Source organism: Podarcis vaucheri, assembly GCF_965113315.1.
Source record: "Podarcis vaucheri genome assembly, chromosome: 6".
Taxonomy (NCBI): Eukaryota; Metazoa; Chordata; class Lepidosauria; order Squamata; family Lacertidae; genus Podarcis; species Podarcis vaucheri.
Window position 1 is genome coordinate 45,145,198 of NC_138764.1, and position 27,962 is coordinate 45,173,159.

Sequence of the window (27,962 nt, forward strand, 5' to 3'; positions counted from 1 at the left end):
TTAAATTAATTTGGAAATTTTATTCAAAATAAGCCAGTAAAGGTGGCCAAAATATTACTTAATTGTTTTCAAGGTACCAGTAGCTTTCCATCTTCAACAAATAATCAAGTATGATGTTTCCCTTTTATTGCATACAGAGGACAAAGAGTCCATTTCAAACCTCTCTTAATAATGGCTATTCACATTCCTGAAACAGCACAAATTGACATGTAAACATTTTTGTGTGGCTTTCCCCAGCAAATACATAAAATAAGAAAGCAATTTATACCTCACATTACATATGATTTAAGACATAGTTCTATGAAAATATTAAAAGGTTTCCCCTCGCTTTAGTCATTAGTTTTGCGGGTTGGCACTTTGACCTAATTGGTTTTTTTCTGATTTCGGCTATCTCTTGATTCCCATATTGCAATGACATTAAAATATAGCAAGAAGAATAGAAAGTGCAAGCAGGATACAGCAGAGACAGCTAGAGGAAATAAATCTGGTAGCCTTTGTGGAGGATCCAATGTAGCACTCATTAAAGTCAGGATGCCCATCAGAGTTATTGAGACAAGGAACTGAAAGGAGAGAGAAAAGGTACACTGGTTATCACTGATTTACAATGTCCAATAAGTCGTTTCATTGCTTAGGTGCTCTGTTTTCATCATCCTTATGGAAGATATTTCAGAAAATACAATGTGTCTCTAACATGACATCTTATGTACCAATTGCCAGGGTTGATGCAAACATGGTCACGTCGTCCATATTAGGATGCCGAACCTAACCATGGTTTAGTGTGAGGTGAACAAGCCCAAATGAGCTGGATCAAACTTCCTACTCACATCCTTCCCTCTCCTCTTTTCTTGATCCGTGTTTCAATGTTAACCACAGTTGGTTGGTTTGAACATAATAGCCAAACTGCAGGGTTGTTGTTTTTAAGTGCAATCCAAGGCATGCTGCAGCTTCTTCATGCCACACTAAAAGTGTCAGACGCTGCCCCAGATAACTGCTTAAAATGTTCCAGCAATTGTCTTCACCAGCAGCATCTGCACACGGTGGGAATCATGGCAGTGGTGTGACTGGGGACCTTGGCAACTATACAGTAGCTTATGTTTAAAACACAAAAGGAAAGCATCTACCCCTTAGACAAATCAGTGCACGAAAGACAAGGTTTTTGTAAGAGTTACTTACTGAACTCCTAATAACCTTTGAGAATGTTCTGAACCATGGCATGTATCGTCTAATGGAAGTGGGGAAAAGCTTTAGCTGCGTATCGTCTTCAGAAGTATTTTCAAATATTGAAAAAGAGGTTGCACACACTGTGAGAAAGGCCAGTGTTGTCACGATATATGGCAGGAGCAGGCCATCCTTCAGGAGAAGGGGCAGCATGCTGTGGAGAAAGAGACAAGTTAGTTCATGCCATATCATGGTTATTTGCCCAACAATATATAAGGGGGTAGGGAGTCCGCAATAAACTCAAGTTAGAATTTTTTAGAAATACTATTATTCAAACTCACCTGAAGGTTGAAACAAGTAGAAACCATGTAGACATAAAAGGAATTTCATGTATAACTAAGCAGACGGGTCTATGGGGAAAAGCAAATAAAACCTACATAAACATTGTCAAGGTAACATTTCAATTAGTTGATAGCGGAGCTGCTACATCATACATTATTTTTTTATTTTAACAAGTGATGCAAAACAACAGTAAGGGGCATTTATTTAGAATACAGACCACAAGCACATTAATACACAATACATAACAATAATGGCCAAGCAGCCCATTAGGGCAACAGAGTAAAATAAATTGCACTTGGAAATTGTTTATGCACCTTCCTATGGGGGTAATTGAAGTGTTAACACCACTTACTAGTCTTACAATCATGTATATATAGCAACAGAAAATCCAAATGGTGAGTGCCACCAGAACTGTAACCAAAACAAGGCCACTGAGAAACCAAGATAAAGGTATTAGCAATATTTACTAGGGGAAACTGTAAGGGGAGAGCTGAGTATGCACAGTAGCTACTGAATGTGGGATGTCAGGGGATGAGGCACTGGCAAAAGAACCAAAGCAAAAGATAGTGAACCTAGAAAATGGAAGAAAGCTTGGCTGGCTGGCATATTCAATACTGTCACCCCACACATCAACATTCTATTGCAAGTCCCACTCTTTGCCAGTGTGGTGTAGTGGTTAAGAACAGTAGACTTGTAATCTGGTGAACCGGGTTCGCGTCTCCGCTCCTCCACATGCAGCTGCTGGGTGACCTTGGGCCAGTCACACTTCTGTGAAGTCTCTCAGCCCCACTCACCTCACAGAGTGTTTGTTGTGGGGGAGGAAGGGAAAGGAGAATGTTAGCCACTTTGAGACTCCTTCGGGTAGTCATAAAGCGGGATATCAAATCCAAACTCTTTGCTACTACTTGACTCATTTTTAACACAGGAAGCTGCCTTATACCAAGTCAGACCATGAGGCCCATCTTGCTTAGTAATGTCAATGCTGACTGGCTCCAGCGTTTCTGGCAGGAGCCTTTTCCAGCTTTAACTGGAGAGACCAGGAATTGAACCAGGGACATACTGCATGCAGACGTGTTCCATCACTCAGTCATATCCCTTTCCTTGTCAATAAGAGCAATTCTGACAGACCCATGCAAGCAAATACAGTGGTACCTTGGATTGTAACCATAATCTGTTCCGGAGGTCCGTTTGTAAACTAAAACAGGTTGTAACCCAAGGGGCGCTTTCACCAATGGGTCCTCCCAAAAAAATTTGTTCATAATCCAAAAAAAATGGGTTGTAATCCAAAAAAATGGTTGCAAACCAGGACACACATTTCCGGGTTTGAAGTGTTTGTAATCCAAAATGTATGCAAACCAAGAAGTATGCAAACCAAGGTACCACTGTATCTGAAAGTAGTTAACTGAAGGGCTTGATAATGAAGATAAGGAAAGACATACTGACAACATTTCAGTTTCAAAACAAGCCAGCTTTAAAATCATGGTTTCTGAAGCTGGCTGGTTTAACTACAGTTTGTTGGTCTGGATAAAACGAGACACTTTCCAAAGAAGCCGGAAAGTAAATACTAGAAACATCCTTCCAGCTATGCAGGAGGAAAGGAGTAGCATGCAAACCTGAGTCTTGCTCAGATTCATTTCAGCTGAAGCGTGTAGCACTACACCATGGTTTGACATTCTGGGCAAACAGACCTACAGATGAAAAAACTGCTCTTCAGTCCCAAGTAAACCCCAAAATCTCAGATTTGACATTACTGTGATATAGGAACCTGGCTCTACGGTTCCGGCTGAGCATGTGACTTCAATGATGTTCAGCATCTTGTGAACTTGGCAAAAGCCATCTCTGAAGCACGTGGATCAATTTTAAAGCTGTCACCTTTTCCACCTCCTCACACTTTTCCTACTTCCAAAGTCTACTTCTTACATGATGGGTGTAAAAAGAAAAGAGGATGGAAGACAACAATGCATTCTAAAACATTTAGCTTTTCAAAAATATGACATAGAAGGCAACTCCTTTGGCCAGGTATACTAAATACCCTTTCATGCACCCTGAGCAAAGGGAATAATGTTATTTTGTTGAACGAATTCTCTTGTGCTTCGGCACATTCAGGATGTACCCTTGCATAGGTGCTGGAGCCCTATTCTAGATCAGATCCCATGATCCACTTCATCAGATGTGCTGTTTATTTACTTCCCATTTCAACAGATAACGATGCAATATATTTTAAAAGTAGAAAATACAACTTACATTGAAACTAGAAGAATAGATTTTTCATGCACTTGGAATGAAAACAGGAAGAAGGATAATGCACAGCTAACCTGTTAAAAACAAAGTTAACAAGTGTTAACACAGAGGCAACAAGTACTGTTTATATTTCCATCGACAGGAACGTGTAGAGGATGCTTTTGCTATTCAGGAACAGCTTACATGTATCCATAGAATCAGGCTTTCCCAACATGGTGTTCCAGATGTTTGGACTACAATTTCCATTGCCAATGGTGAGGGTTGATGGGAGCTGTAGCCCAACAATATCTGAGAGCACCAGGTCACAGGATTCTGCTTGAAATGTCACTGTGCTTAAGACCACTTTTCCTTATTTTCAAGTACATTTAAAATGGGTATGTTACCATAACTAAGTGTATGAAATATTTTTAAGTTGCAGTATAAAAACAACATTCGAGAGAAAAGCACAGTTCCTTTTTAAAGTTATTGCAATAACTACTGTTATTTTTTACAAGTAATATTGATCTGGAAAAAAAGCAAAATAAGAAGTGAACACTCATCCATACAAGGCTTTTTTCAGTTGTGGAACTTGAGGTCTCAAATTTCAGCGGCGGCCTGTGCAACACAAAAAATTATCCCCCAACCTGCCTTCCATTCTACATTATTGTAGAATGTGACACACACAGGACACTGTGGCCTGTGTTGCTGCACCAGTCACACTTCTTTAAATCCACCTCTGCTTTTTTGCGTGGTTTTGTATTTTGAAGCAAAATTATAGAACAAAAAATTAAAGGCATTTCCTTTTCCTTCAGCAATTTGAAGAATACCACTAACGTATTGCTGGAGGACTGCTATAATCGTGTTTTGTTAAAAGTGTTTTAAGTAATTTTTAAGAAATACAAAGTAGCACAGTGGAGTAACTTTACTGATCCTTTTAAAAGTACTGTGTAACTATTTAGGCAAAGCTTCAGCATGCAATGACAGATAAACTTCAAAATTTAAGTAACGGAGACAAGGATGGCTGTTTATCAGAGATTATTAACATAAGGCATAGGTCAAAAAAGAACCTTGAGCATCCCAATACAGTGGCTATTCTCCAAGCCTGAAATATCAGTCATCTGATTTATGAGTCTTTTTGGGCAATTTGGACCAACAGGCCTGGGATTGCAGTTGTTTAAGCTACCACATAAATGTTTAATTAATGAGGCTTCCTCATTCCCAGGAGGTGGAGTTGGTTCTCCTTAATCTAGATTAATATGTAATGATCCATGTGACATGAATAGATGAACTCCACTGCCCAAAAAACATTTAAGTGTGCAACCTTGCACAAGTAGCATGACTGATCATGTATCATCCATCAGGTCTGATCTAGCTGAGATTCCTGCATTGCAGGGGGTTGGACTGGATGACCCTTGGAACCTTTTCCAACCCTACAATTCTATAATTATATCTATGGTGAGAGGTTAGGAGTTGTGGTTCCAAGTTGGTCAGGAAATACCTAGCTACTTTAGGTGAGCTAGAAGTCTTTAGAACCAGATAAATTGCATCATAAGCTTTTAAACAAACTTGTTCTCTGCTGTCCCAAAGGGCAGAACAAGGGTGTAATAAGCATATCTTACAGGAGGATAGACTTCAGAAATTTCTCAATAGCACCAATCACCTTGAGAGTAGTGGGCTCCCCTCACTAGAGGAATTCATGCAGAGGCTAGACAGTCATCTGCCAGGGTGACATTGTTCCAGATTTCCTGCATAGGCCAAATAGTCTATATAGCAATTTCTGTGCATATTTTGCCACCTCATCCTAATTTCCATTCTGTGATATATTTTCATCCTATATATGATTGTGTGTGCGTGCATATGTACATATGTATTTGTGGGAGGAAAGCAATAAGCCTTCTGACGTATGGATGATTCCAACTTCATAATCTGTTTCTAGAGCAGTGTTTCCCAACCTTTTTTGGGCAAAGGCACACTTGTTTCATGAAAAAAATCTCGAGGCACACCACCATGCCAGATGGGGAAAGGTCACTTTTTACTTATGTAAAAAAAAAAAAATACATAGTAACAGCATAGAAGGTAATGGTTAGGCTAGCATCCCTCTTCCAAACACCAGGCGTGCTTCTTTCTCGTCACGTCCAGCCTTGCTCGGTTCCCCTTCGTTCACACAATTTCTATCGGCCCGTGTGAAACTTGCGTGCCCTCCTCGGCTCTCCCCTCACCTCGCGCCCTTGGGCTTATCTCCTCTTTCCCAGAGCGCGCTTTCGGCGACCAACTCGGCGGAATGCTCCCCTCTCCTAATGGTGGCTAGGCGCGTCCGTCATCGGGAGAGGGGTGGGATCTGCGGGCTGGGCGAGAGCTTGGTTGGCTGCCTCGAATTTTTGAGGGGGCTCAGGCCCCCTCAGGCCCCATGGAGTCGCCGCCGCCGCCCCGCCTCTCGCCGCCCGACTCGCCCGCCTCCCTCCCACGGCACACCAGGCAACGTCTTGCGGCACACTAGTGTGCCGCGGAACACCGGTTGGGAAACACTGTTCTAGAGCACTATGTTTTGGTGCGCAAACAAGAATAATGAGCAGTCAGACTGGTATCAGATACAGCACCTATGGTCACTCAGAATGGCCAGGTTTTTGGTTTCTTATCGGAAGAGATCATACGGTGCATATATATGTTGTTCTATGAAACTGAACAGAGTGTGAATGGAGAAAGATATTTGTTTCTTTTATAAAACATACAAACATTACATTAAATTTTAAAAAAAGTTCATTAAACACTTACCAAAGCATATTTAAATCCTTTGATAGAAGGCTGCAGAGTTAGTTTTATGCAACTGGGAAGTGCAGTCAGGAATGTTAAGGCAAAGCTAAACATAAAATAATGTATTAAAAATGCTATCTCAGTAACAATGGATTCACCTTCTTAAAACTATGGATCAAACCTGATTTTTTCATACATGCACTAAAAACAAATAATAAGGTTCCTGTTTTGAATTTCCTAATTTTAAACTCACAAAATAAACAAGCAGAAAACAACCACATGACACTAGTGTTTAAATCAACTCTGTCTCCATGCAGATGGTCGAACCAGTGCCAGAATCTGACATTTAATGTATTTATTATTTAAAAATATGTATAACCTGTCCTTCATCAATACAGATTCAAGAGTAAGGTACAGAACACAAAATGAAATAAACACCAACCAACCAAATCATAAAACAAACAATAAATTGTAAAAGAAACCATCAAAGCAGCTAGAAAAAAACCAAAGCAAGTTAAATAGCAATCAACTTGCAAAACTTAAAATGCCAGGGCAGATATAAGTCTTCAGCTGGCATTGAAATGATAACAATGTTGGCACTACTCATAACCATAAAGGGAGGGCATTCCACAGACGTGGGAACCACCGTAGAGAGGGCAATATTATTACATTGTTTTAAAATACTATCTTGTGATCCTACCAACAGTGTAATATAATTCATACTTGAAAGTTGCTATGGACTTCTATTCTTACTTACCTTAGTTTAAGTTGAGTTTCTGCTGACAGCACTGCCTTTACTTTGAAAAAAACACTTACGGTGCACCAAACATTGGCCACTTTATCCTGAGAAGATATTTAAAGTGTTGCATTATTTTTTGTTGGTGGGCCTTATTTATACATTGAATGGCAGGGATCTTTTTGCATGGATGTATATTTGATGCCGAGATTAAATGCATCTGTGTGACCTTGGTTCAAAATAGTGGGCAATGTCATTTTGATTAAAACAAGCCTTTAATTAACAGAGAAGTACGTTACTGAGTACAAGAGCTTGTGTTAGAAAAATCTCTTATAACAATACTGTAGCATATTAAGTAAGAGAAGTTTGAAACTTTTTTTTTTTGCAAATGTGAAGCCACACTATATTTTGCCACATTCTGCTACTAGAACATATTTAGCTCTGCTTGCTAGTTGCTAGCAATGACAGAGTTAACCCTAATAAATCAAGAAGTCTAAAGACATTAGCAGTTGTGCTAGGATCACTTTCCAAATTAAATTTGTAACCACACAGCTAGCATGCTCATGAAACTCATCCCTAAACAGCTGCTTGAATCACAGCTGTGTAGACATAACAGCAAGAAAGCTACTACCAACAACTGAGACATCCCTCCTTGTTCACTTACAAGTGTACAGAACACACACTGCAAATTTGCTGAAGGTGACAAGTGCTTGGCAGCACCCACAAACATATAAGATGCCTGTTTAATAGCCAGAGAAGTTTTACAACTATCAGCACTTGCAGGCATCTCTGTAAATGGGAACCAATTCAAAGAACCTGTCACAGGCAACCCAGTATAAACTTACTGTGCACTGCTTACGTAGACAGTTTCTCAGTTTATCCAGATTAATATCCAAATCAGTCACTCCTCTGCTCAGCTCAGAAAACATTTCAGCTAACATTAGATCAAAAATCCCTGAGCTATCCTGGGTAAAATCGTGTGATGTTTCTTCATTATAAAACATCAGTGAAACCTAGCAATGTGTATCAAAAAAATACATATCCTGCCTCCCTAAAAATACACATGTAAACGCACCAAATTACTTGACAGTTCTTTGGCTTGTGAATTTCTATATACCTCACACTTCGTGTAAAATGTCAACATATAAGTGAGCCTAAATTTTTCTACCAATGTGCCAGCACCACTACCAGGGATGTTAATGGTTTTCAGAAGTAAGTCCACTGATGAGTTGTATCACTATTTCTCACTCTCTCTTCCCCACACCCTCTCTCTGGTGCAAACCACTTAAGAGAACTCATATCTGTAATAAAATCATATACTTTATGCTCAACACCTTTAGGCCTTACTTTAGCAAAGCAAGATGGCACTTTCCAACACAGCAAATCAGGAATCTCAATGCCTTCTAAAGCATGTAACATTTTAGCATCAGTCCAGTGACTATTTTAGAACAGTAAAAAAAGAGAATCCAGTATGTATTCATTTTTTTAGACCCTCTAGATAAGATTGAGCAAGGACGCTGTTAATTACTATGGAATCTGGTCAAACGGAAAAATGTACGTCTGAGCTATAGATCTGACGATGGGATAAATGTTGTCTACTCATATAATATCCTGGAAGATGCCAGCTGAGCTAGGGGTTAAACGCTGGATTAAATAACTGGCAAGAAATGACAGTCAGAGAAGCCAGATCATATTACTAGCCTTCTGGTGTATCTTCCACATGAAATCCCTAAGGGTCAAAGTGAAGGTTTCTCAAGGGAGCTAAAAATATAAAACATTTACAAGAAGCTTGTAAGGGGGCAGGGCAGGGAAGATGAGGCATACCTCGAACAAACCTCGATCAACTGGAAAGAGCCTTCTGAACACTTGCAAAATTTGTTCAACGTCTGTACAAAACGGGAGCCAACAGAGAGCAAAAGAAACACCCACGGTAAACCCTAGTTTCATTAACAGTAACAGCCTGCAAGAAAAAAAAAATAATCCAAGCCCTGAAGAAGAAGTGCTCATGTGAAAGAAAATAGTAGTGTTTATGTGCTCTCAAACATAAAGCTGACTTAAAGTACCGTGCATAACGACAGACATTAAATAACCTAACGTGAGATAGCTAACAGGAGAAGAGATCAGGGATAAGAAAACTGTTAAATGTTAAAAAAGATATGCTAAACTCTTATCTTCTAAATCTGGGTGTCCATTTGTGACCTGTGCTTAACTAATGACAGGTGTTGAAGAGAAAAGATAGTCGTGTGTATTTTGATACACTATGGACACTCGTAAAACTATTTAGTATGTTATTTAATGACTTAGGAGAAAATGTTCTTCTGGGGTGGGGGGGGGGGGAGTAAAGAATTATAATGACATGAATCCCTTCTCCAAAAGCTTAATCGAGAAATGAATGACATGCACAAATTCCCAAGGCAAGCCTGCCTAAGTGCATTCCAGGGCCATTTTCTGGATGTCAACTTTTAAAGATACTCACCCCTTCCCCACCAGGCCTTTTTTGAAGCACTTTCCCAAGAGATAGCTGAAGAAGGGCAACGAATGGTACAGCTCCATTTGTTTGTAGTTTAGAGCCAAGCAGAATGCTATTGAGCCCAAGAGGTCAAAATCATAAGACAGGCAAAGCACTCCCCACAAAGCAAAGCCAAGGCTCACAGAATTATATATGTTTTTAATGTTAAGGACAAAACAGTTTTAAAAAGTTAAGTTATAAAGGAAATACTTCAGATGGTCTCTTCTTGCCACCATAACTGATTGCCCATGCCATAAATTTAATCCTGTCAAAGTCTGAAGTCCCACTGTTTTCAATGGGAGAGATTTAAGCAATTTGATTTGAGGTTTAATTAATCTTCCAGTTGAAATAAAATAAATGTGACTTCAAAGTGCTTACCTGTGAGGAGATTTTGCCCTGAGCTCTCAAACACCAATATGAAAGAACCTGAAGGAACGACATCATCTGAGTGTCTCTGTTCTGGTATTACCGGAAACTCAAAAGCAAGCAGAGCTGGGGAGCGGTTCCTACACTTCTCAAATAACATGAAACAAGTTCCCTGAAAATGTGTAGTCTGCCCATACTGGCTGCAACCATCACAATGATGTGCAGTTTTGTTACCTTTCCATAAAGATCCATGCAAAGTACATTCCTATGGACTGCCTCCACTAAAATTCATTTTGAGATAACGACAGGTGACATCAAATTGTTATCTTTGCTGTTTAATCTCCAATGGCTGTTTCACACATACAACTTTTATTTTAGTCATCTTGAGATAAATATGCCTATGTGAACTCACCTTCGGGTATTTATACCACACACTTCATACTGAACAAACATGTATCCACACATTCAGCATACAAGAAGCAACCCAGATTATGCAATAACTGTTGTTTTAAATGTTTAGCTGCACCATTAATACCTAACAGCACAATCCTATGCATATTTACCTTGGGAGTTAGCTGCTCTTGTGTTCAAATGGGGCTTATTCTGAGGTAAGCGTGCACAGGGCTGTATCCTTTATCTGTATCTTGTTCACTGCTCTTAAAAACATCTTATGCAATGAACAGGAATTATTCCTCCCTTTTGTTGCTCTATAGCAAAGAGATTGGTGTTGAGTTAAGAGAATCCATTGAATTGGTAAAGTGTAAAGAGATGACATCGCAGAATAGGCAAGGATACTGAAAATGTCCATAATCAATCAGAATGAGTCCCGGATAAAGCAGTATGCAGAGAGCACTAGAAATCTGGGAAAGAAAACAGACATTCTGCATTAAAACAAACACAAAGAAGCTAATTTTGTAATAAGTCATCGCATACTAGAACAAGGGTGGGGAACCCTCAGGCTTGGGGGGCCAAGTGCAGCCTCCAAGCCTCTCTATGTGGCCCTCAGGCCACACTCCTCAGCAGCCCTGGTCTACATCCTCATTAAGCATTTCTGCTTTGGAATAAGGCTTTGAACTGTGATGGAGCTTGCTTACCTGTCTTGAGGACGGAAGGAAAAGGGGTATGTGACTTTTGCAAGGCTGGAATGTAGTCCTACTTGTAAGAATACAAAGGTAAGAGGCACATCCATTGCTCTTCTGCATTTTGCCCCTTGTCCAGCCTACCCAGGGAGGCCTTGGGCATTTTTAGTGGAAAAGCAGGGCAAAAGTATTTATAATGAAGAAAAGCAAGTCCACAATCCTATGCGATCTTACTTGGGACTAAATTCCACTGAAGTTAATGGGACCTACTTCTGAGTAGAAATATAATTTGCATTTTGCTGCATACTATGTTTGTTTGTTTGTGCAATCCTTGTTTCTTAATTATACAAAAAATGGTCAACATTGCAACATTGCAAGGCTTTCCAGTAACTGAGGTCAATGTAACATTATTAACTATAAAACGAACTAGCAATTTGTGCTATCAATTTTATGTTAGCAGAAAATATTTTCTGATTTTGTAGCATTAAGTAGCCCCATCCTTGCCTTCCATTCTAGTTTTCACTGTAAGTCCAAGAAAAGAAAAGAAAAATAAATCATACCAACCTTCCTCTTAGCTGAAGTCTCTTTTAAATAACAACAGTACAAGATTACTGCAGGTATGTAAACTAGCATATCAGCAACAAAAACTGAAACATAGAAAATATATTTATGCATGAATCAAACTACTATTGTTTATTAGCCAACTGGGCTATTGATTATTCTGCTTCAAATATTGTCTTCTAACTGTGACTATGCTATTGTTCTTGGCCTTCCCCCATAACCATTTCCCCATCACCTGCATCTGACATATATTTGAATTATTTAAAATATCAAAAGCAGCCAAGATTAACTCTTATGTGCTATGGACACAATAATTCACTACACACATACAGTTCAACCAGATGTAAGTCTGCACATACACTCAAAACTGATTTAGGGATAATACCCTTTTCAAATATTCTGTGGCCACAAGAAAATACAGGAATCATGCTGTGGTTGACAGATCCTCAACCTGAGATAGTATCCAGTCTACACCTTTAAATCAGGTGTGAAGAATGCCAGGTCTGGGGCTGAATGTGGCCCTTCAGACATCCTTATATGGCCCTCGGAACTCTCCCCAGGCCACACCCCTTACTGTCCCTTCTTCGTGCCCCAAGTGCTTTTGTCTGGCTGGAATGTGTCTAGATAGAAGACAGAGAAAAGTGAGAGACAGAAGAAACTAGGCTACTTCACCAAGGCAAAATTTACCTTCATAACTTTCCCACTTTTGCCCTGCCCACGTCTGGCCCTTGAAACCTAAATGCAGCTGAAAAAAGCTCCCCATTCCTGCTTTTTTAAATGCTTTAAGGTGCTGAACAAGGACACAGTCAATATGTATCTCACTTTGGTCTTCCTTTTCCACTCGTTTTCCCCTGCCTGCAGGATGGTAAAACTGGACTCCTTGTGCGGTAGGCAGGGGGGAAAGGTATGTAAAGGAATCAATGGGGAAAACAACATGGAAGCTGTATCATCTCTTAGTGCTTGAGCTTCTAAGTGTAGAAACACCATCTCCAAGCGAGCCCCCGGCAAGCCTCATTTTCATACAGTAATGATATGTGCTTCAAGGAACCTACCGTAAAGCAGTTAATTTTTTTCAGAGTCATGTCTTGTATATAAGGCATGAGCAGTTTCTGGGATTACTATTTTAAACATAAGTCATAATACTGTCAATATGGTAATATCAGAAACCAGCTAGCCTCAAGGCTAGGAAAACTCTACAAAATTTGATCCAGTGGCATCATAGGGCTGGTACTCATAGCTGATAATGAGTTCTCATAAAACCAAGTGCTTCCTTCAGAAATGCTACCAAAGAGGTATAGCTGCAAGAAGATCAGCCCAATGCCACTCTTTTCATTGAAATCTGCTTAAAGGTTTTATGACATGTTTAAAATAGTAATCCCAGAAGCTGTTCAAGCCATATATACATGAGTTCAAAGAATGAACTGCTTGCAGGGCACTTCCTCGTAGCAGTTCTGAAATCAAAATGGATTGCTTTCTTTCTTTTTCTGACTCACTTCATTCAGTTACATTCAAAGAATGCCAATAACTTCCCTAAATGTTTAAAATTAAGCATTTATAATTAAAATGTCCTTGACAGAGTTAAAGCTGAACCCTTCAATCCTGCACACAGGCCACTTCAATTCCACTGAAGTCAATGAGATTAAAGAAGACTTAACTCTACATAAGGACTATAGCCCATGTGCTCAGAACCGTGTAAGACTAGAACCCCAAATTCCTCCAAGATGACAGAATATAACTTTGAAATTTCTTTTAAGATGGAGAGCAACTGAAATGATACCTTTATTTGCACCCATAATATTAAAAACTCTTCTTTAGATTACAGGGTTTCAAAGCAAAAAATTTAGGAAATGCACACACAAACACACCAGCCACCTGGAAAATGATGCTGGGGTAGTATAAACCCAGTGGTTTGGAGAGCTATTCGCAACACGGGCATTTTTAAACAGAGACTACTGTTAACTATTTCAAGCCAACTGGAATTGTCGGTAGTGACCCCCGCCCTGTGGAACGCCCTCCCATCAGATGTCAAGGAAATAAGCAGCTATCCTATTTTTAAAAGACATCTGAAGGCAGCCCTGTTTAGGGAAGTTTTTAATATTTAATGCTATATTGTTTTTAACACTCGATTGGGAGCTGCCCAGAGTGGCTGGGGAAACTCAGCCAGATGGGCGGGGTATAAATAATAAAATATAATAATAATAATAATAATAATAATAATTACTATTATTGATCATTTAGGTAAGGTATTGCCTTGTCTCAGAAGCTCTATACTATTTGTTCTGGAAGTCCAACACTAAAGAGTTATTCAGACAGAATAGTAAGCCATCCTGGTTCGTGGGCAATGCCATAGTTTACCCAGAATGCGGGGGAATTGGTAAACTATGGTGTGCCAGAAATGCGAAAGTAAAGGTGGGGACCACAACACAATAAGGGACAAAAGAGTGTCTGAGGCCAAGGTTCTTCAGGGTTCACTCATGAAATGCCACATCATGGTGTCTGAATGAGCTCCGGGACTCCTATGGCTTTAATTTATTTGGCAGAAACTGTTGTCTGTGCATGTGCTTCAGAAACACAGAAAGAATCTTCTAAAACATCTAAAACTAATGGTCAACATTTAACTGTATTGAATTTTGTAACCCTGGTGCACTCATTTAATGGCAATTGTTAAAAAGAATGTCTATCCATTTTCTTAGTTTGTACATCAATGATTTGTCAAGCGTGTTGATTTGAGCATTATTAAAGACCATTTCAAGGGTAATTTGGTTCTAGTGATTTTTAAAATATAATCAATTACTAGAGACCAGATGGAAAGGTTTCTGGCCAATGCAAGAGGTGGTGTGGAGGAGTGTCTGCTTCTGCCCAGGATAATCAGCAATAAGACAATGCTGACACGTCATAAGAGATTTTTACAGGACTTCAGTCAATCCTATGAAACAGAGGAAGACTGAATATAAGCCAATAAATGCATTGTCTGGGCTGCCTGATACGTTACTCTTGTGACAATGCTGTCCATGTTTTTCTTCACTGACCACCACATGAACTATCAATTGATATGCATCTGAGAATTATCATTGTCGCTATCCTCCATTTGATTTAGCTGTAAAGGCAAATGAACACTGAACTTTTAGTTGTATATTGGAACTTTTTTGAAGCCTGGGAAAAGCTACTATATAATGATTCACAGCACCTATAAGCATTTGATTTTGAACGTGCGTAATAACACCTTCTTCATTCCAACGTTTCTTAAAAATATATAATTTTGTTACTTCAGTATTAAAAATCCCTGAGCATGACAGCCCTTCCAACCACTAAATTTAAAAACTAACAGAAAATAACTATGAAATTCTTTTTTTAAAAAAAACAGACACGCATAGGCCATAGTTAATAACTGACATGAACTTCAGAGTGCTATCAAAACTTAACCTTATATAGTAGGAATTGGCAAAACTATTATGTCAAATAGGTAACTTCTCAATATACTGCCATTACTGTAGAATATTACTGTGTTACCTTGAGGAACTAAGTTCATACAAGGCAATTAGACAGAAACAAAAAACCCTATAATGTCCAATTTCCAATAATATATAAAACCACAGATTAAAACGATTCACAGCCAGCAGCACATTGGCATATCTAAAGAATTAAAAACTATATTCTCCACAGATCATTAAATAGTTTAACATTCAGCCCAGCATATCAACTAAAAGCAGCCCCAAATGGTTGGATTTTTGAGACCCATTTTAAAAAGCATGAACTAATGGAGCCAAGAAGCACATATTCCATAGGTATGAGGTCACCACTGAAAAGATTCTGTCTCTTATGCCCTTCAGTCTAATTTATCTGAAATATTGGGTCATGAGCAGTGGCTGTCAGTTGTACCCCTGACCATGTAACCCATACCTTGAGCAATCTCTCCCACTATAGTCTTTTATCAGCAGGAAATTGCTTTAGCATTAGGGGGCTGAGGCCATTCCCAGTTAGAATTATTTATCTCCTTGCATCTTTACACCTTAAGAACACCCCTTGTATGGGTAATCTGCACTGCAAAAAATAGAACTGGATCAGGAACATTTTGAACTTATGTTGAAAAAAAGGCTATTTTCTACCTGTTGCTCGCATGAATAGCTTGTGTGGCTGACTCTCATACCCACGAGATGTGTGCAGAGCAATCCAATCTGGATTGATTAACTTCGCTCTATAAAACAAAGTATCAAAACATTAAAAAGTAGACTATTCACACTGCTAATTGCTTCAGCTAAACAAATGCAGATGACACACATAGAATCATCATGAAGAAACTGCTTCAATTTCAATTATAATTAAGCACTTATCAGCAATAAAGAGAACTGAAAATGTTTTATCTTTTCACATACAGGCTACGTTTGTGCACCACAGAAAGCCATAGTTAATGTGTGTTGATGGCTCCAATTTCACTCCCCACCCTCCCCGTGTGAGCAGCAACAACAAACTACAAAACGTGCCTCAGTGTTTGGATGCGTGTCCAACTGACGCACAATCGCACATGCGTGCATCGTGTGACTTTAAAAATGGCAAAAATAGCCCAGAAAGGGCAAAAAGTACAAAAACAACACCTAGCAATCCCATGAGCCTTTGCAGGTGCAATTCCAGGAGAGCTTGCACTGACCTTTGAGGCCTGTGGAACGTCTGAGTTTGAGAAAGGAGGTTTGGAGGAAGTGACCGTGGTGGAGTTTGGCGCCTGGTAAGTGCTGCTGGTATTTTAAAGAGTTTTTTCAGGGAGTTTCAGAGGTTGTCTGCAGACTTTTACAATGGCGTTTCAAATATACATGATTTCACGTAAACACGTGGTGCCTTGGAATGTAACCCCTGCGTAAATTGCCTGTACATAGAAACTTTGTTGTTGTTTAGTTGTTTAGTTGTTTAGTTGTGTCCGACTCCTTGTGACCCCATGGACCAGAGCACACCAGGCACTCCTGTCTTCCATTGCTTCCCGCAGTTTGGTCAAACTCACGTTAGTAGCTTCAAGAACACTGTCCAACCATCTCGTCCTCTGTCGTCCCCTTCTCCTTGTGCCCTCAATCTTTCCCAAAAGCAGGGTCTTTTTCAGGGAGTCTTCTCTTCTCTTCTCTTCTCATGAGGTAGGCATAGAAACTTAGCCAACTACAACCCCCCTTTTATCCACCAAATAATCAGGAGAGACAGAGCTGTCTCATCTGTGATTGTTTACCACACAGGTAAGCACTCCCACATGCTGCTTATGTGTACACAGTCATAAGTGCGTAATCGCCACACTTATTGTGAATGGGGAATGCTGTAGGTGTGCATCAGAATTCCTATACATGGATCAGCCTGCATTTTTTTATTTCTTCTAGCAAACAAAATGTATTTAAAATAATGCTCACATATTTAACTTACACATAAGCACACAGAAGACTGTGATAAGCAGTAAGAGGCGGATAGTCAAGGCCCCAGTATTGCAAATTATTGTCACTGGTGTTGAAGTACCTGAAAAAGAAAAGGAAACCCTGAAATAAATATGTCTTCAGAATGCAGCTCACACAGAATGCAGATCTTCCTCCTTCCCTTTCCCCCTTGCAGCAAGATCCCCCTGCTCAGTGCTGTCCAATTCCCCACTTGCACTGCAGCCCAGTAAACCACAGTCCTTACTGTTCAGAAGTGTCCCAAACCCTATAGGGAGGGGCTGCAAGGAATACAGAGCACTTCCGGGGGGGAAGAGAGGACAAGACAGATTGGTTATACATGTTGCATTCCACCCAGGCAGCATTCTACTAGCACAACCAATGGATGATACAACCCAGGGTCATGTTGGTTTTCTACGAAGCTGAACAACTTCAGTATAATAATAATAAAAAAATAATAATAAAATATGGCTCTTACTGCATTTTTGTTGCAGATTCTTTTTTAAAATAAAACAAAGACTTGCCTGAGTTTTTGGATGCAGTTGTTGATGTTTGTGTTATGGCAGAATACAAGACATAAAGAATCTGAAGGATATAAAATTTGTGCCTGTAACCAGCTGATATTGTTCTGGGAAATACATTTTCATTTCTAGGAAACAAAGCTAGAATAATTCAAAAATCTACTGGGCTATGAAAGGTAATTATTGTTCCAATTGCCATGATTCACAAGATCTGAGTCATCAGTGCCATTAATTTCACTTTTTTCATATATGTGAGCAGCTCCAAAAATACAAGGCTCTATTCCAGTCAGCCCTACATTCATTGGACGCTTTTCCCCAACCTGACCAGCCTTTCTCCTGAAACCTTCTGTAATCACCTTCAGCTGAAGGTATGTACCCAAAGACCCTCCTCTAACAAAATCTGTGGCTTTGACAAGATGGTGTTTTCTGAAGTGTCAACAGACAACTTAAAGTATTAAAGAAATACAGAGTTGCATATAAAAATGTTACAGTAATACAAAGTCACTAATATAGTTACTGACACACTCTCCCTCTAAGGCTCCGGATTCTAACCCAGGGTTCAAACAAACTCTCAGCTCACCCACAGAAGTGGTTAGAGCATTACAGCCTTCAAGGTTTTGCAGTCTTAAGCACAATTTTATCTAAGGGTTTCTAAGATCCAACACTAGCTCTCCAAAATCACAAAACCCACACATCTGAGCTAAAAGAATGATTGGCCATTCTTGTGAGCTAACAATCTACTGAACCTGAGCTGCTCCATATCAACAGTATCCAAATAGTACTGCTGGCTTTCACAAGAATTAGGAGGTGCTAAAAACTAAACTCTACTTAATTACAACAGTAGCAAGTTGTCAGCACAATAGATGACAAAGGTCATGAGCCTGTTCAGTCATACCAATAACAACAAATTCAACAGGCCCTCTAAACTAGCCCAAGAAAGTAACCTCTAGAGGACAATAAGAAAGCGCAAAGATAAAGGAATTTCATTCATACGACTTTTCTGTACTTATGTTTCTGTGGAGAGCAGTCAGAATTTAGCCACATCTTCAGGTTGAAAGGCAGAAGATTTTATTCAATGAAAATAAAAGTTACAAAAATAAGACATCAGAACCTTTAAATCTCAGTGAAACAGAGTGACTAGTATTTTATAATTGCCAAGGGGCAAGTTCTTAGCTTTCCCAGTCTATCCACTCAAATGCAGCCAATTTTTGACATTTATTACAATAAATGATATTTCTTGAATACCTTATGAGCAGCCTGAAGTATCTTATGAACAATTCATGATAAATCATATTTCTTAAAGCTGCATCTCTGCCCCTTATACCACCATTTAAAATTTCTCATGCCAGGATAGTTTTAACTCCTTCATTTGGATATTGATGTCTTGCGATTTACTAGTAAATATCTCATTCAATTCCATGCTCTTATTTGAACTTAGATTCCAAAGAAAAAGTTTGTGTATAGGTGTGAAAAAAAGGTAAGAACTGTCACATTTCTAACATGCAATATAAGAAGAAAAAGATGCTGTCAAGATTGTCTTTGATAAATATGCATGGGCTCCAAAGAAAGATAGAGAAGGCAGAAATATTTAAATTTGTGCCTCTGGCTCAGAAAAACTACATACAGGAAAACTACATACAAATCACATTTCTCATTTACTGCCTACCTTTTTTAATATACTTTTTTTTCCAGAACAAAGGAAGTGAACATGGAGTACATGATAATACCATTTGAGCATACCTGAATAATAATAGTAATCATTGCCTTTTCAAAGGCAAGGACTTTAGGGGGCAAACGTTCAAAAGATGCCACCTTGCACCCAGTACAGGGGATCAAAAATTTGTTTGTCACCAAACAATGAAATCTCATCCCATTACACTGCTCACACTGCTATACTATACAGCAATATATGCAGAACAAATTGTAAGTTTCCAAATTTAAACTAGTAGCATGTATTGGCTAATTGTAGTACAGTACAGTATTTGGTTTTGATGGCAGACAGTGCAGATTTATTGGTTATCATTCCATTGGCTGTAAATTTTAATGCTGCTATCAACTTCTAAAAACAGCTAATTCTTAAGCAATCTTTCCCCCCTTTCTCACCAATATCAATACCAACCACACATTTTATGGCAAATACATTCCTGCAATTAGGTCATGTTGCAAACAATTTCTCTCTTTACTCTCTCTCTCTATACACACACACACACACACACACACACACACACACACACACACACACAGTAAAAACAACAACATCATTACTATATACAGTGACAGTATACCAAGTCAATTGGCCGATTATCCCAGTATAGTGGTACCTTGGTTTAAGAACAGCTTAGTTTATGAACAACTTGGATTAAGAACGCTGCAAACCCGGAAGTAGGTGTTTTGGTTTGTGAACTTTGCCTTGGAAGCAGAACATGTTTCGCTTTCTGTTGAGTGTGTTCCATTTGTAAATTGAGTCTCTCGCTGCTATGGCAAAGCACACCTTGGTTTAAGAACTCTTTGGTTTAAGAACGGACTTCCAGAATGGATTAAATTCGTAAATCAAGGTACCACTGTATTCCCTATTGTTAGGCAACAACCTCCAAAGTATCTTGCAGCCCTGCTATTGTTCTTAATATTGTACTGTTCTTTATGTGCTCAACTTATGAGCACGTATAAAAGATAAGTTATGACTTGACCATGTGGCAAGGAAGCATCTTCTGCACATCAAAGTGGTCAATTTATTACAAGTGGAGGACACAATGTAATGACAAAATATGCTCTAAAAGGCAATCTTGTAGGTAAACTGGTTCCAAGTTGTTAAGGGCTTTATAACACCTTGAAGTTGGTCCAGTAGCAAATTGGCAACAGAACTAGAGGACCCAATGTGCACTGCAAAATAAGCCTCCTCCTTCTTTTTTTGCAGCCTCACTGCCACATTATAGGCACGACTGTGTGTTCTTAGCAGTGTTCAGTTGGCTTCAGAGTGAGACTTGCACCACCTGCACTCCAGTCTTCATCCGGACTGTTTTACAGTCTGGAGCTCCTGAGAGTACCAAGAACTCCTTGGGCTCGAAAATGCCAGAGAGAATGCTCTGCAGTGATTGTGTCTACTGCCCATTTCCTCTTGCCATTCCATAGCGACAAGGTCTTTGACAGGATCACCTGCTTTCTCCACTGGAAAATTCCCCAGAGCATTCAGGAACATATCTGGTCCCATCAGTCTCTGAGAGCGGGCCATGTAAATGAGCTCACCACCCTTACAAGTTGAGAGATATGGAAACCAGAAATCTACTGCTTATGTCTGAACTCCAGTTTTCAGAGAATTCGTATCACTTACAAATCGGTACTGATAGTTATAAAATATATTTAACTGGACAAATTGGAAAATATTTTTTTCAAATATTAATTTTGCTAAAATATTAAAATTGGTGGATCGCATCTTAAAGGCAGATGACAGGAATCGTTATACGATATATATATTTTGTTACTTTACCAAATTGTTCTAAAACATTTTAGATACAGGTATTATATAGATCTAAGTAGCTCTAGAATGAGATATTTCAAGGGAAACAAAAGTAAAGGAAATGGTAATTGGCTGCAATGCTATGTACACTTAACTGGGGCTTACTTCTTTGCAGCCTTATGTAGGGTTACACTGCAAAGGGCTGTATAGGCAGGAAGGTTTTATGCACCCCAAGATTATAGTCTTTCCATATAAAAAGGGAATAAAAAAAATCAAAATTAGGCATACCACTGTTTGACTGGCAGATTGTAGGTAACTTCTTGCCAATGTCTTTGAGCTTCGTAGTCTCCATACATAGGTGGTTTTCCTGCACCTTAAAAGAAAGAAAAAAGATGGGAAACTATATTTATCATTTGTTAATGCATGTATAAATTAATTTTGCTCTACTAATGCCTGCAATTCAATGCTTTGCTTGGAAATTAATATACCCTCTGTAGCAAAAGTGTGACAGGTATTTGCATGTAATTTTACAATCAACTCTGTTAGGAAGAGAATAAGTTCTTGGGGTAGTATCAGACGTAGGATACATTTCCATTTTCTGAATACATCTTTTATGAGTATTCTTCTTAGTTCCCTATTCTTCCCTCCCCCCCCCTTTCTTCTCTCGTCAGAAATTCTTTGTTTTTTCCTGTAACTTTTTAAAATCAGTACAAAATTTGCATGAGTTTCTTCTTTATTGAATACTACAGAACAAGCCAATTGTGGCAGTATCACATTAAACAATTAGGCACACAGATTATTCATTTCCTGTCGTTCCTGATTAGCTATTGAGAGCACACACTTATTTCTATGGTATTGACTCTAACTTCATGGAGATTGAAGAGTTTCTTTTAAATATAGGAAAGCTATCTATAATTCTTTCATATGATCTATGTTTGAGCGATTCACACAAACAGCAGAGAAGGACATAATCTGTCCTTTTGCAACACCGAGAGCAGACAATTACTACAAGAAGGATATTAAGAGGAAAGGGTTTCAGATAGGCCAGTGCTTCTACAAACAGAAGACTCCTCTATTTGGGAAGAGAGTTAAGAATATGTGCCAAGAGACATGTGCAACAACTTCCTTCTGCCCATTTACCAATGTAATGGATGAATACAGGGAAATAGGATTGATTCAGCAAAAGAAAACATTCACATGGCAGCAGCCCATGCTCCAGGTACAGGGCACAACCAAAAGGATGGGAAACATTCCTACATGGGTCCTACTGATTACACAGAAAACAATAATGTCTGATGGAAATGCTTGATATTTGACCACTGCTGTCTTTTACTGCAGATCTATAGCTATCACTATTATTTACAATGCTGGGAAGACTGAGAAACCTACAAAAATTGCCAACCAGTGATAGCTTCTCCTAGAAGGAGTTTATGACAGTGTTCTTCTCACTACAAAACCAAAGAGGAACTGATGTCCAAACAGCAAAATATATAATACAAAACCAGAATCAGTCAAAACTAGGCCCGTTAAAATTATCAACTCTGAGGCAGCAGTGAAAGTAAACAAAGCAAGGGCAAGCATTTTAGCAGCTGCTGTGCTTTGTGGTTGTTGTTTTCCAAAATGAACCAAGCAGAATGCATTGGAAAAAATTGGTACCCATTTCTAATTGTTTGGGGTTTATTTGTACATATGATGCAAAAGGATATAGGTTGACGTCTCAAGACAAAGTAGTAGTGGTGAGTAATTAAATACCAAACTGATCAGCTAAACTATTTGGTTCTTTCTTTTTAGTTTTTGCACTTTATATTTTGCCTTGGGTTGCTATTCTGGGAAATTAGGTTGCAAAAGCACATTGTAATGAGTGAGCCTTAAACAGCATGTGTGCAGTATTGAAGCCATGGGCTGCAGGCAATGAACTGCTTCCAAAGGGGACATTTTAATTCCATACACCTTTTGCAAGGGAGACAAAAGCTGTAAAGTATAACATTTTAAAAGTTATTACTAAGCAGATCCTCAAAGCAGCATACAGTACTGCTTTATTATAGTGAACGAGATGTGCCTTTGAAGAACAAGAGGTTCCCAAATATAAAAAGTATAAAAAGTTGCCCTAAGATCAGTCAAAGACCAGGACATTCTCCATAGCTTTTGATGCAACCCATATATAGAAGCAACTAAGACTTTGGGCAGCTTGATGACACAAACATAAATTTCTCACACACAAAAACAAATTTAATTCCTCATATTAATAATTCTTCACCTTTACATTGTATTATATTATTCTTAACCATGAAAAAAATTGAACCAGTAGTGTTCAATGCCATTTGTTAGCCACATTCACTAATGCTAACTAGTTCAGCAAACCCACCTGGAAGAAAATATATGGTGAGAAAAGCAATAGCAAAGTAAAAAAAAAAGCTTAATGCATCTGAAATATAGTGGACTCAGAGCAGAAGTAACCTTCCTATATCTGGTCATCCACGCCTTAAGTTGGAACTATGTTGAATTAGAACCGCTTATGTCAGCCTTTCGATCTTAGCTGCCATTGCATTGGGCAGCACCTGCGTACATTTTGAGAGTAACCAGCAAATTGGACACATAGTTGGATTTTATGAATGAACATTTGGGGTTTTGCATCCAAGTTATCTATGGTGGTTTATGCTACTACTGTACCTATTTAGAAAACATGTAATGTGATTCATAAGCAGTTTGTATTAATGCAGGCAACAAGTATAAAATGTAGCTTCCCTCTACCATCATTTCATCACCACTTTCACCTGATATATGTACAAAAGAATTGCCACCCTAGCTAATTGTAGGGGAGAGGGAGTATATCTGTCCGTCATAGTGACTGATCTAACAAATTACTCAACTGCAAGGAATTGTTCCTTGTCCCCAGTGAGCATCTAACAATACATACATTAAACAAAAAGTGAGAAGGTCAGCGCTATGCATTACAATACACAAGACATACAGTACAAGTTGCAATATACACAACTACTAACAGCTTCAACTTAACTCTCCTTTGTATGTTGAAAGTTTGTTAAAGTGTTGGCCTTTTTTGTTTTTGTTTTTTAGTTCTTAGATGTTTCCGTCAGAATAGGACAGTAGTTGTAACTTAATATTCAGACACTATTGCATCTGGAAAGTTAATTTTGTTATACCAAAAAACATAACACATTAGACATAGCAGAATCTTAATTGCTTCCTGTTTGTTCTGTTAATTTGAACAGGTGAGGGTACAACCAGAATTAAATACCAATCTTCCCATTTTGACTAACACTACTTTATTCTAATAGTTATAGCTATGGTTGTAGTGCTGTCAGGAAATGAAAGAAATTCTTTATTGCATTTTAAATTTTGTTACATGTGAAAATTCTTCAGTTTGGTTGTGTACTTTTTGATGTGCTTTGTTTATTGCCTATGACAACTTTTATGTTTTTAATTATGTAAATAGTTCTATGCAGTGCTTTTTTCTTTAAAAAAGTTTAGGGGTACCCTCATTTTCCTACTCATATTGAAATACTGCCCCTCAATGAGGCCAAACTTGGATTAACAAAATGTTTAGGGGTATGCATATCCCTGCATCCCCCCAGAAAAAAGCACTACTTCGCCTTGAGCATAGTTTTAACTATGAAAAGGCAGCATACAAATAAAATAATAATGATGAAAAAGCAATAAAATACATTTTTTTTAAAGAACAAGGCTATTCAGAGTTGAGAACATGATTATTATATACCTTTCATTTTTAACTACTATATACTTATTTCCTTTTAAGAAACTTCTAACAGTAATTTCACTACAATAGTTCATATACATTCAGAATATTTACTACCTGAGTAAGAACCAAGGGACACAGTCCAACGGACAAGAAGGCCTAGTAATGCAGTAATTGTCATTAAGCTCCATTTTTCCATAGCTGCTTTTTCGAAATCACCTTGAAACAAGAACAGAAACAATGATGTCACAAAATTCTGGCTTCTGCCCCTAAAGTTTATATACAGAGATAAATCCACAGGTAGGACAGTGAGCAAATGCAGCCTTTATGCTACTATGGGAAAGGCAAATCCAGCGAAAGCCATTACTGCATCCAGCAAAGTAATCTTTAGAGCAAAGAATTCTCTAATGCTGCCAGGGATATCAGCAAAATCAAATTTTTACTCAGTCTCTGTTCACAAGGAGAATTTAGCTGGACGGATTACATTGGCAAAAGTGCAGATGGCTATACAGTGGTACCTCAGGTTAAGTACTTAATTCGTTCCGGAGGTCCGTTCTTAACCTGAAACTGTTCTTAACCTGAAGCACCACTTTAGCTAATGGGGCCTGCTGCTGCCACCGGAGCCCAATTTCTGTTCTTATCCTGAAGCAAAGTTCTTAACCTGAAGCACTATTTCTGTGTTAGCGGAGTGTGTAACCTGAAGCGTATGTAACCTGAAGCATATGTAACCTGAGGTACCACTGTAGTTCCAGAAGATGTCAAAGAAAATGTAACTTCAGCTGATCATAAATTTCGGAAGTGTAATCAAAGTAACCAATCCAATTCTACAAGCTAAACCACCACTATTATTTGGGGAAAGGCCAATAGAATACAGCTGGACTAAAGGAATCACAGCCATGACCTAAGTTCTATGCATGTTTACTTGTATGTTCTGCTGCTGATTTACTCATGCACAGAGCAACACTTATTCTCTTGGTTTAAGCAGATAGGGAGCTATAATCCCACATGGCCAGAAAAGATTGAAAGGTCCCACAGTTTACATTTGACAATCAAACATACAAAATGGCAAGCCTGTCCCCAGATATCCCCCTTTAGTTCTGTCTCGTGCTAGGCCTTAATGATAGTCTAGACTAGAGCATGAATAGGGAATCTGCAGGACTCCAGGTGTTGTTGAACTCCAATTTCCAACAACTCCAACCAGCATACTCAAGGGTCAGGATTACAGGAGTTGTAGTCGAACAACCTCTGGAGGTCCACATGTTCTTCAGCTGTGCTTGATAACAAGGATAATGCCTGGTTGTCAATGGTCCATGAGTCAAGCAGTGAAGCATTAAAATGACAACATGGTACAATTCACAAACCATTGTGAAAACAAAAGCAAATCCTGACCTAGAAACTCAAAGTGTTTATCTTTTCTGCGAATCTGACAGAAGCCAGAAATTATAAATACATAAATCATGCATATCAGGAGCTGGAAAAGCTGAACCAAAATGATAAAGAGCGTGGAGCAGCTCCTCTCTGAGGCAAGGTTGTAACATTTAAGGGTATTTAATTTAGAGAAAATGCAAGAAAGAAGGGAGATGTATAAAATTATGCATAGTCTAGAAAAAAAATCACATCAAGATATCACATATATATCAATAATATCACATATTATTAGCGCTCATGAACATCCAGTGAAACTGAATGTTATAAGGTGCAGAACAGAAAAAAGGAAGTATTTCTCTGCATAATGCATAGTTAAACCATGGAATTCACTCCCCAAGAGGTAGTGATGTCTGCCAGCCTGGATTCCTTTAAAGGAGGATTAGAAAAATTCGTGGAGAAGGCTATCAGTGGCTGACTGCCACAACAGCTATGTTCTACCTCCACTGTTGGAGGCAGTAAGCCTTTGAATACCACTTGCTAGCAATCACAAGTGGGATGCATGATATTCCACTCAGCTCGGGCTTGCTGGCTTCCCATAAGCATCTGGTTGGCCACTTTGAGAACAGAATTCTGGACTAGATGGGGCACTGGTGTGATCCAGCAGGCCCTTCTTCAGGAGAGTTACAGTGCAATCCTATTCATATTTACTCAGAATTCTGCTGAGCTTAACCTATACCCAAACAGAAGTCAACCACTAAACCAAAACAGTTGGAAACTTTATCCTGTATTTTCCTGCACAATGGACATTCAAGGACTAGGTTTAATTTAATCTATCTGGGGCTCCTGATGTTCAATGGCAATAGTCAATACCGTGTAATTAAGCCATAGCTGAATTCAGGTTTATAAATATTTAAAACCGAAGACTCTATTTGTCAATATTATTTCCTCTTATTCCATGCTGCAATGGCAGGTGTGTATAGGTCCCTGCTCCTGCCAACCTAGCAGTTCAAAAGCACGACATTTCCGTGTGCTGCTCTGGTTCGCCAGAAGCGGCTTAGTCATGCTGGCCACATGACCTGGAAGCTGTACGCCTGCTCCCTCGGCCAATAAAGTGAGACGAGCGCCGAAACCCAAGAGTCGGCCATGACTAGACCTAATGGTCAGGGGTCCGTTTACCTTGATAGGTTTTAGCAATAAAAATAAAATAAGACACGGCAATGGAATTACTAAGCATAAATTGCACACCAGACCTGCAATGTTGCTCTGCAGTTCCCAAGAGGTTATCCCCCCCCCAAAAAAAAAATACACCCAGAAGTGTTGTGGCAGACGCTTTTTCAAAAGCTCACTTGCCTACCAAAACACTCTCCACCTCCTGCCCCCGTATGTGCGCGCGCGCGAGGGTAGAGATGCTCAGTGGCTCAGCAGAGAAAGGGAAAGAAACTTTGCACACGCGTCCAGAACATGTTTCTTCAATAAAACTGACTACTTCACATAACCCAGGGCCGAAATGGGTTTTGCAGCAGCCGAGGGACAGCATCTAAGCAAATCATCTGAGAGGGCTGAGTAGGACCAGGGTCGCCCCTTTTGCTGACAGGGCCAACAAAACACAACCCCGAGAAGAGAAAGTCGTTAGAGTGACACCCTGTCAAAGGAAAAGGATGGGGGCGGTGGTTGGTGGTGTTGAAGCAACGCCTCCTTCTAGGACGAGGCTCTGCCTTCCCTCCCTCGAGTCGGGCGCAGCTCAGAAAGCCCCCCTTTTGAGTTTCCAATAGAGGGTTCCGCC

General features: G+C 39.2%; 1 protein-coding gene across 1 annotated transcript; it reads right to left on the reverse strand.

Moving 5' to 3' along the window:
• On the reverse strand, positions 1–27,962 carry ALG6 (ALG6 alpha-1,3-glucosyltransferase). Its single transcript, XM_082227619.1, has 15 exons — positions 27,534–27,962; positions 24,929–25,030; positions 21,385–21,469; positions 17,117–17,206; positions 15,829–15,917; positions 11,726–11,808; positions 10,878–10,942; positions 9,684–9,869; positions 9,032–9,167; positions 7,229–7,314; positions 6,493–6,577; positions 3,745–3,815; positions 1,500–1,568; positions 1,174–1,372; positions 1–560 (listed from the first exon to the last, which is right to left on the reverse strand). The coding sequence occupies exons 2-15, from the start codon at positions 25,008–25,010 to the stop codon at positions 363–365; spliced, it is 1,524 nt and encodes a 507-aa protein (XP_082083745.1). The 5' UTR covers positions 25,011–25,030; positions 27,534–27,962; the 3' UTR covers positions 1–362.

Excerpts from the sequence above, each read along its gene's own strand:
- ALG6 (XM_082227619.1), bottom strand. The coding sequence starts at position 25,010 with ATGGAAAAATGGAGCTTAATGACAATTACTGCATTACTAGGCCTTCTT. Across the intron at positions 15,918-17,116 it reads AGTCTTCTGTGTGCTTATGT|AGCGAAGTTAATCAATCCAG; the intron begins GTAAGTTAAATA and ends TTTGTTTTATAG. Across the intron at positions 1,373-1,499 it reads CTACTTGTTTCAACCTTCAG|CATGCTGCCCCTTCTCCTGA; the intron begins GTGAGTTTGAAT and ends CTTTCTCCACAG.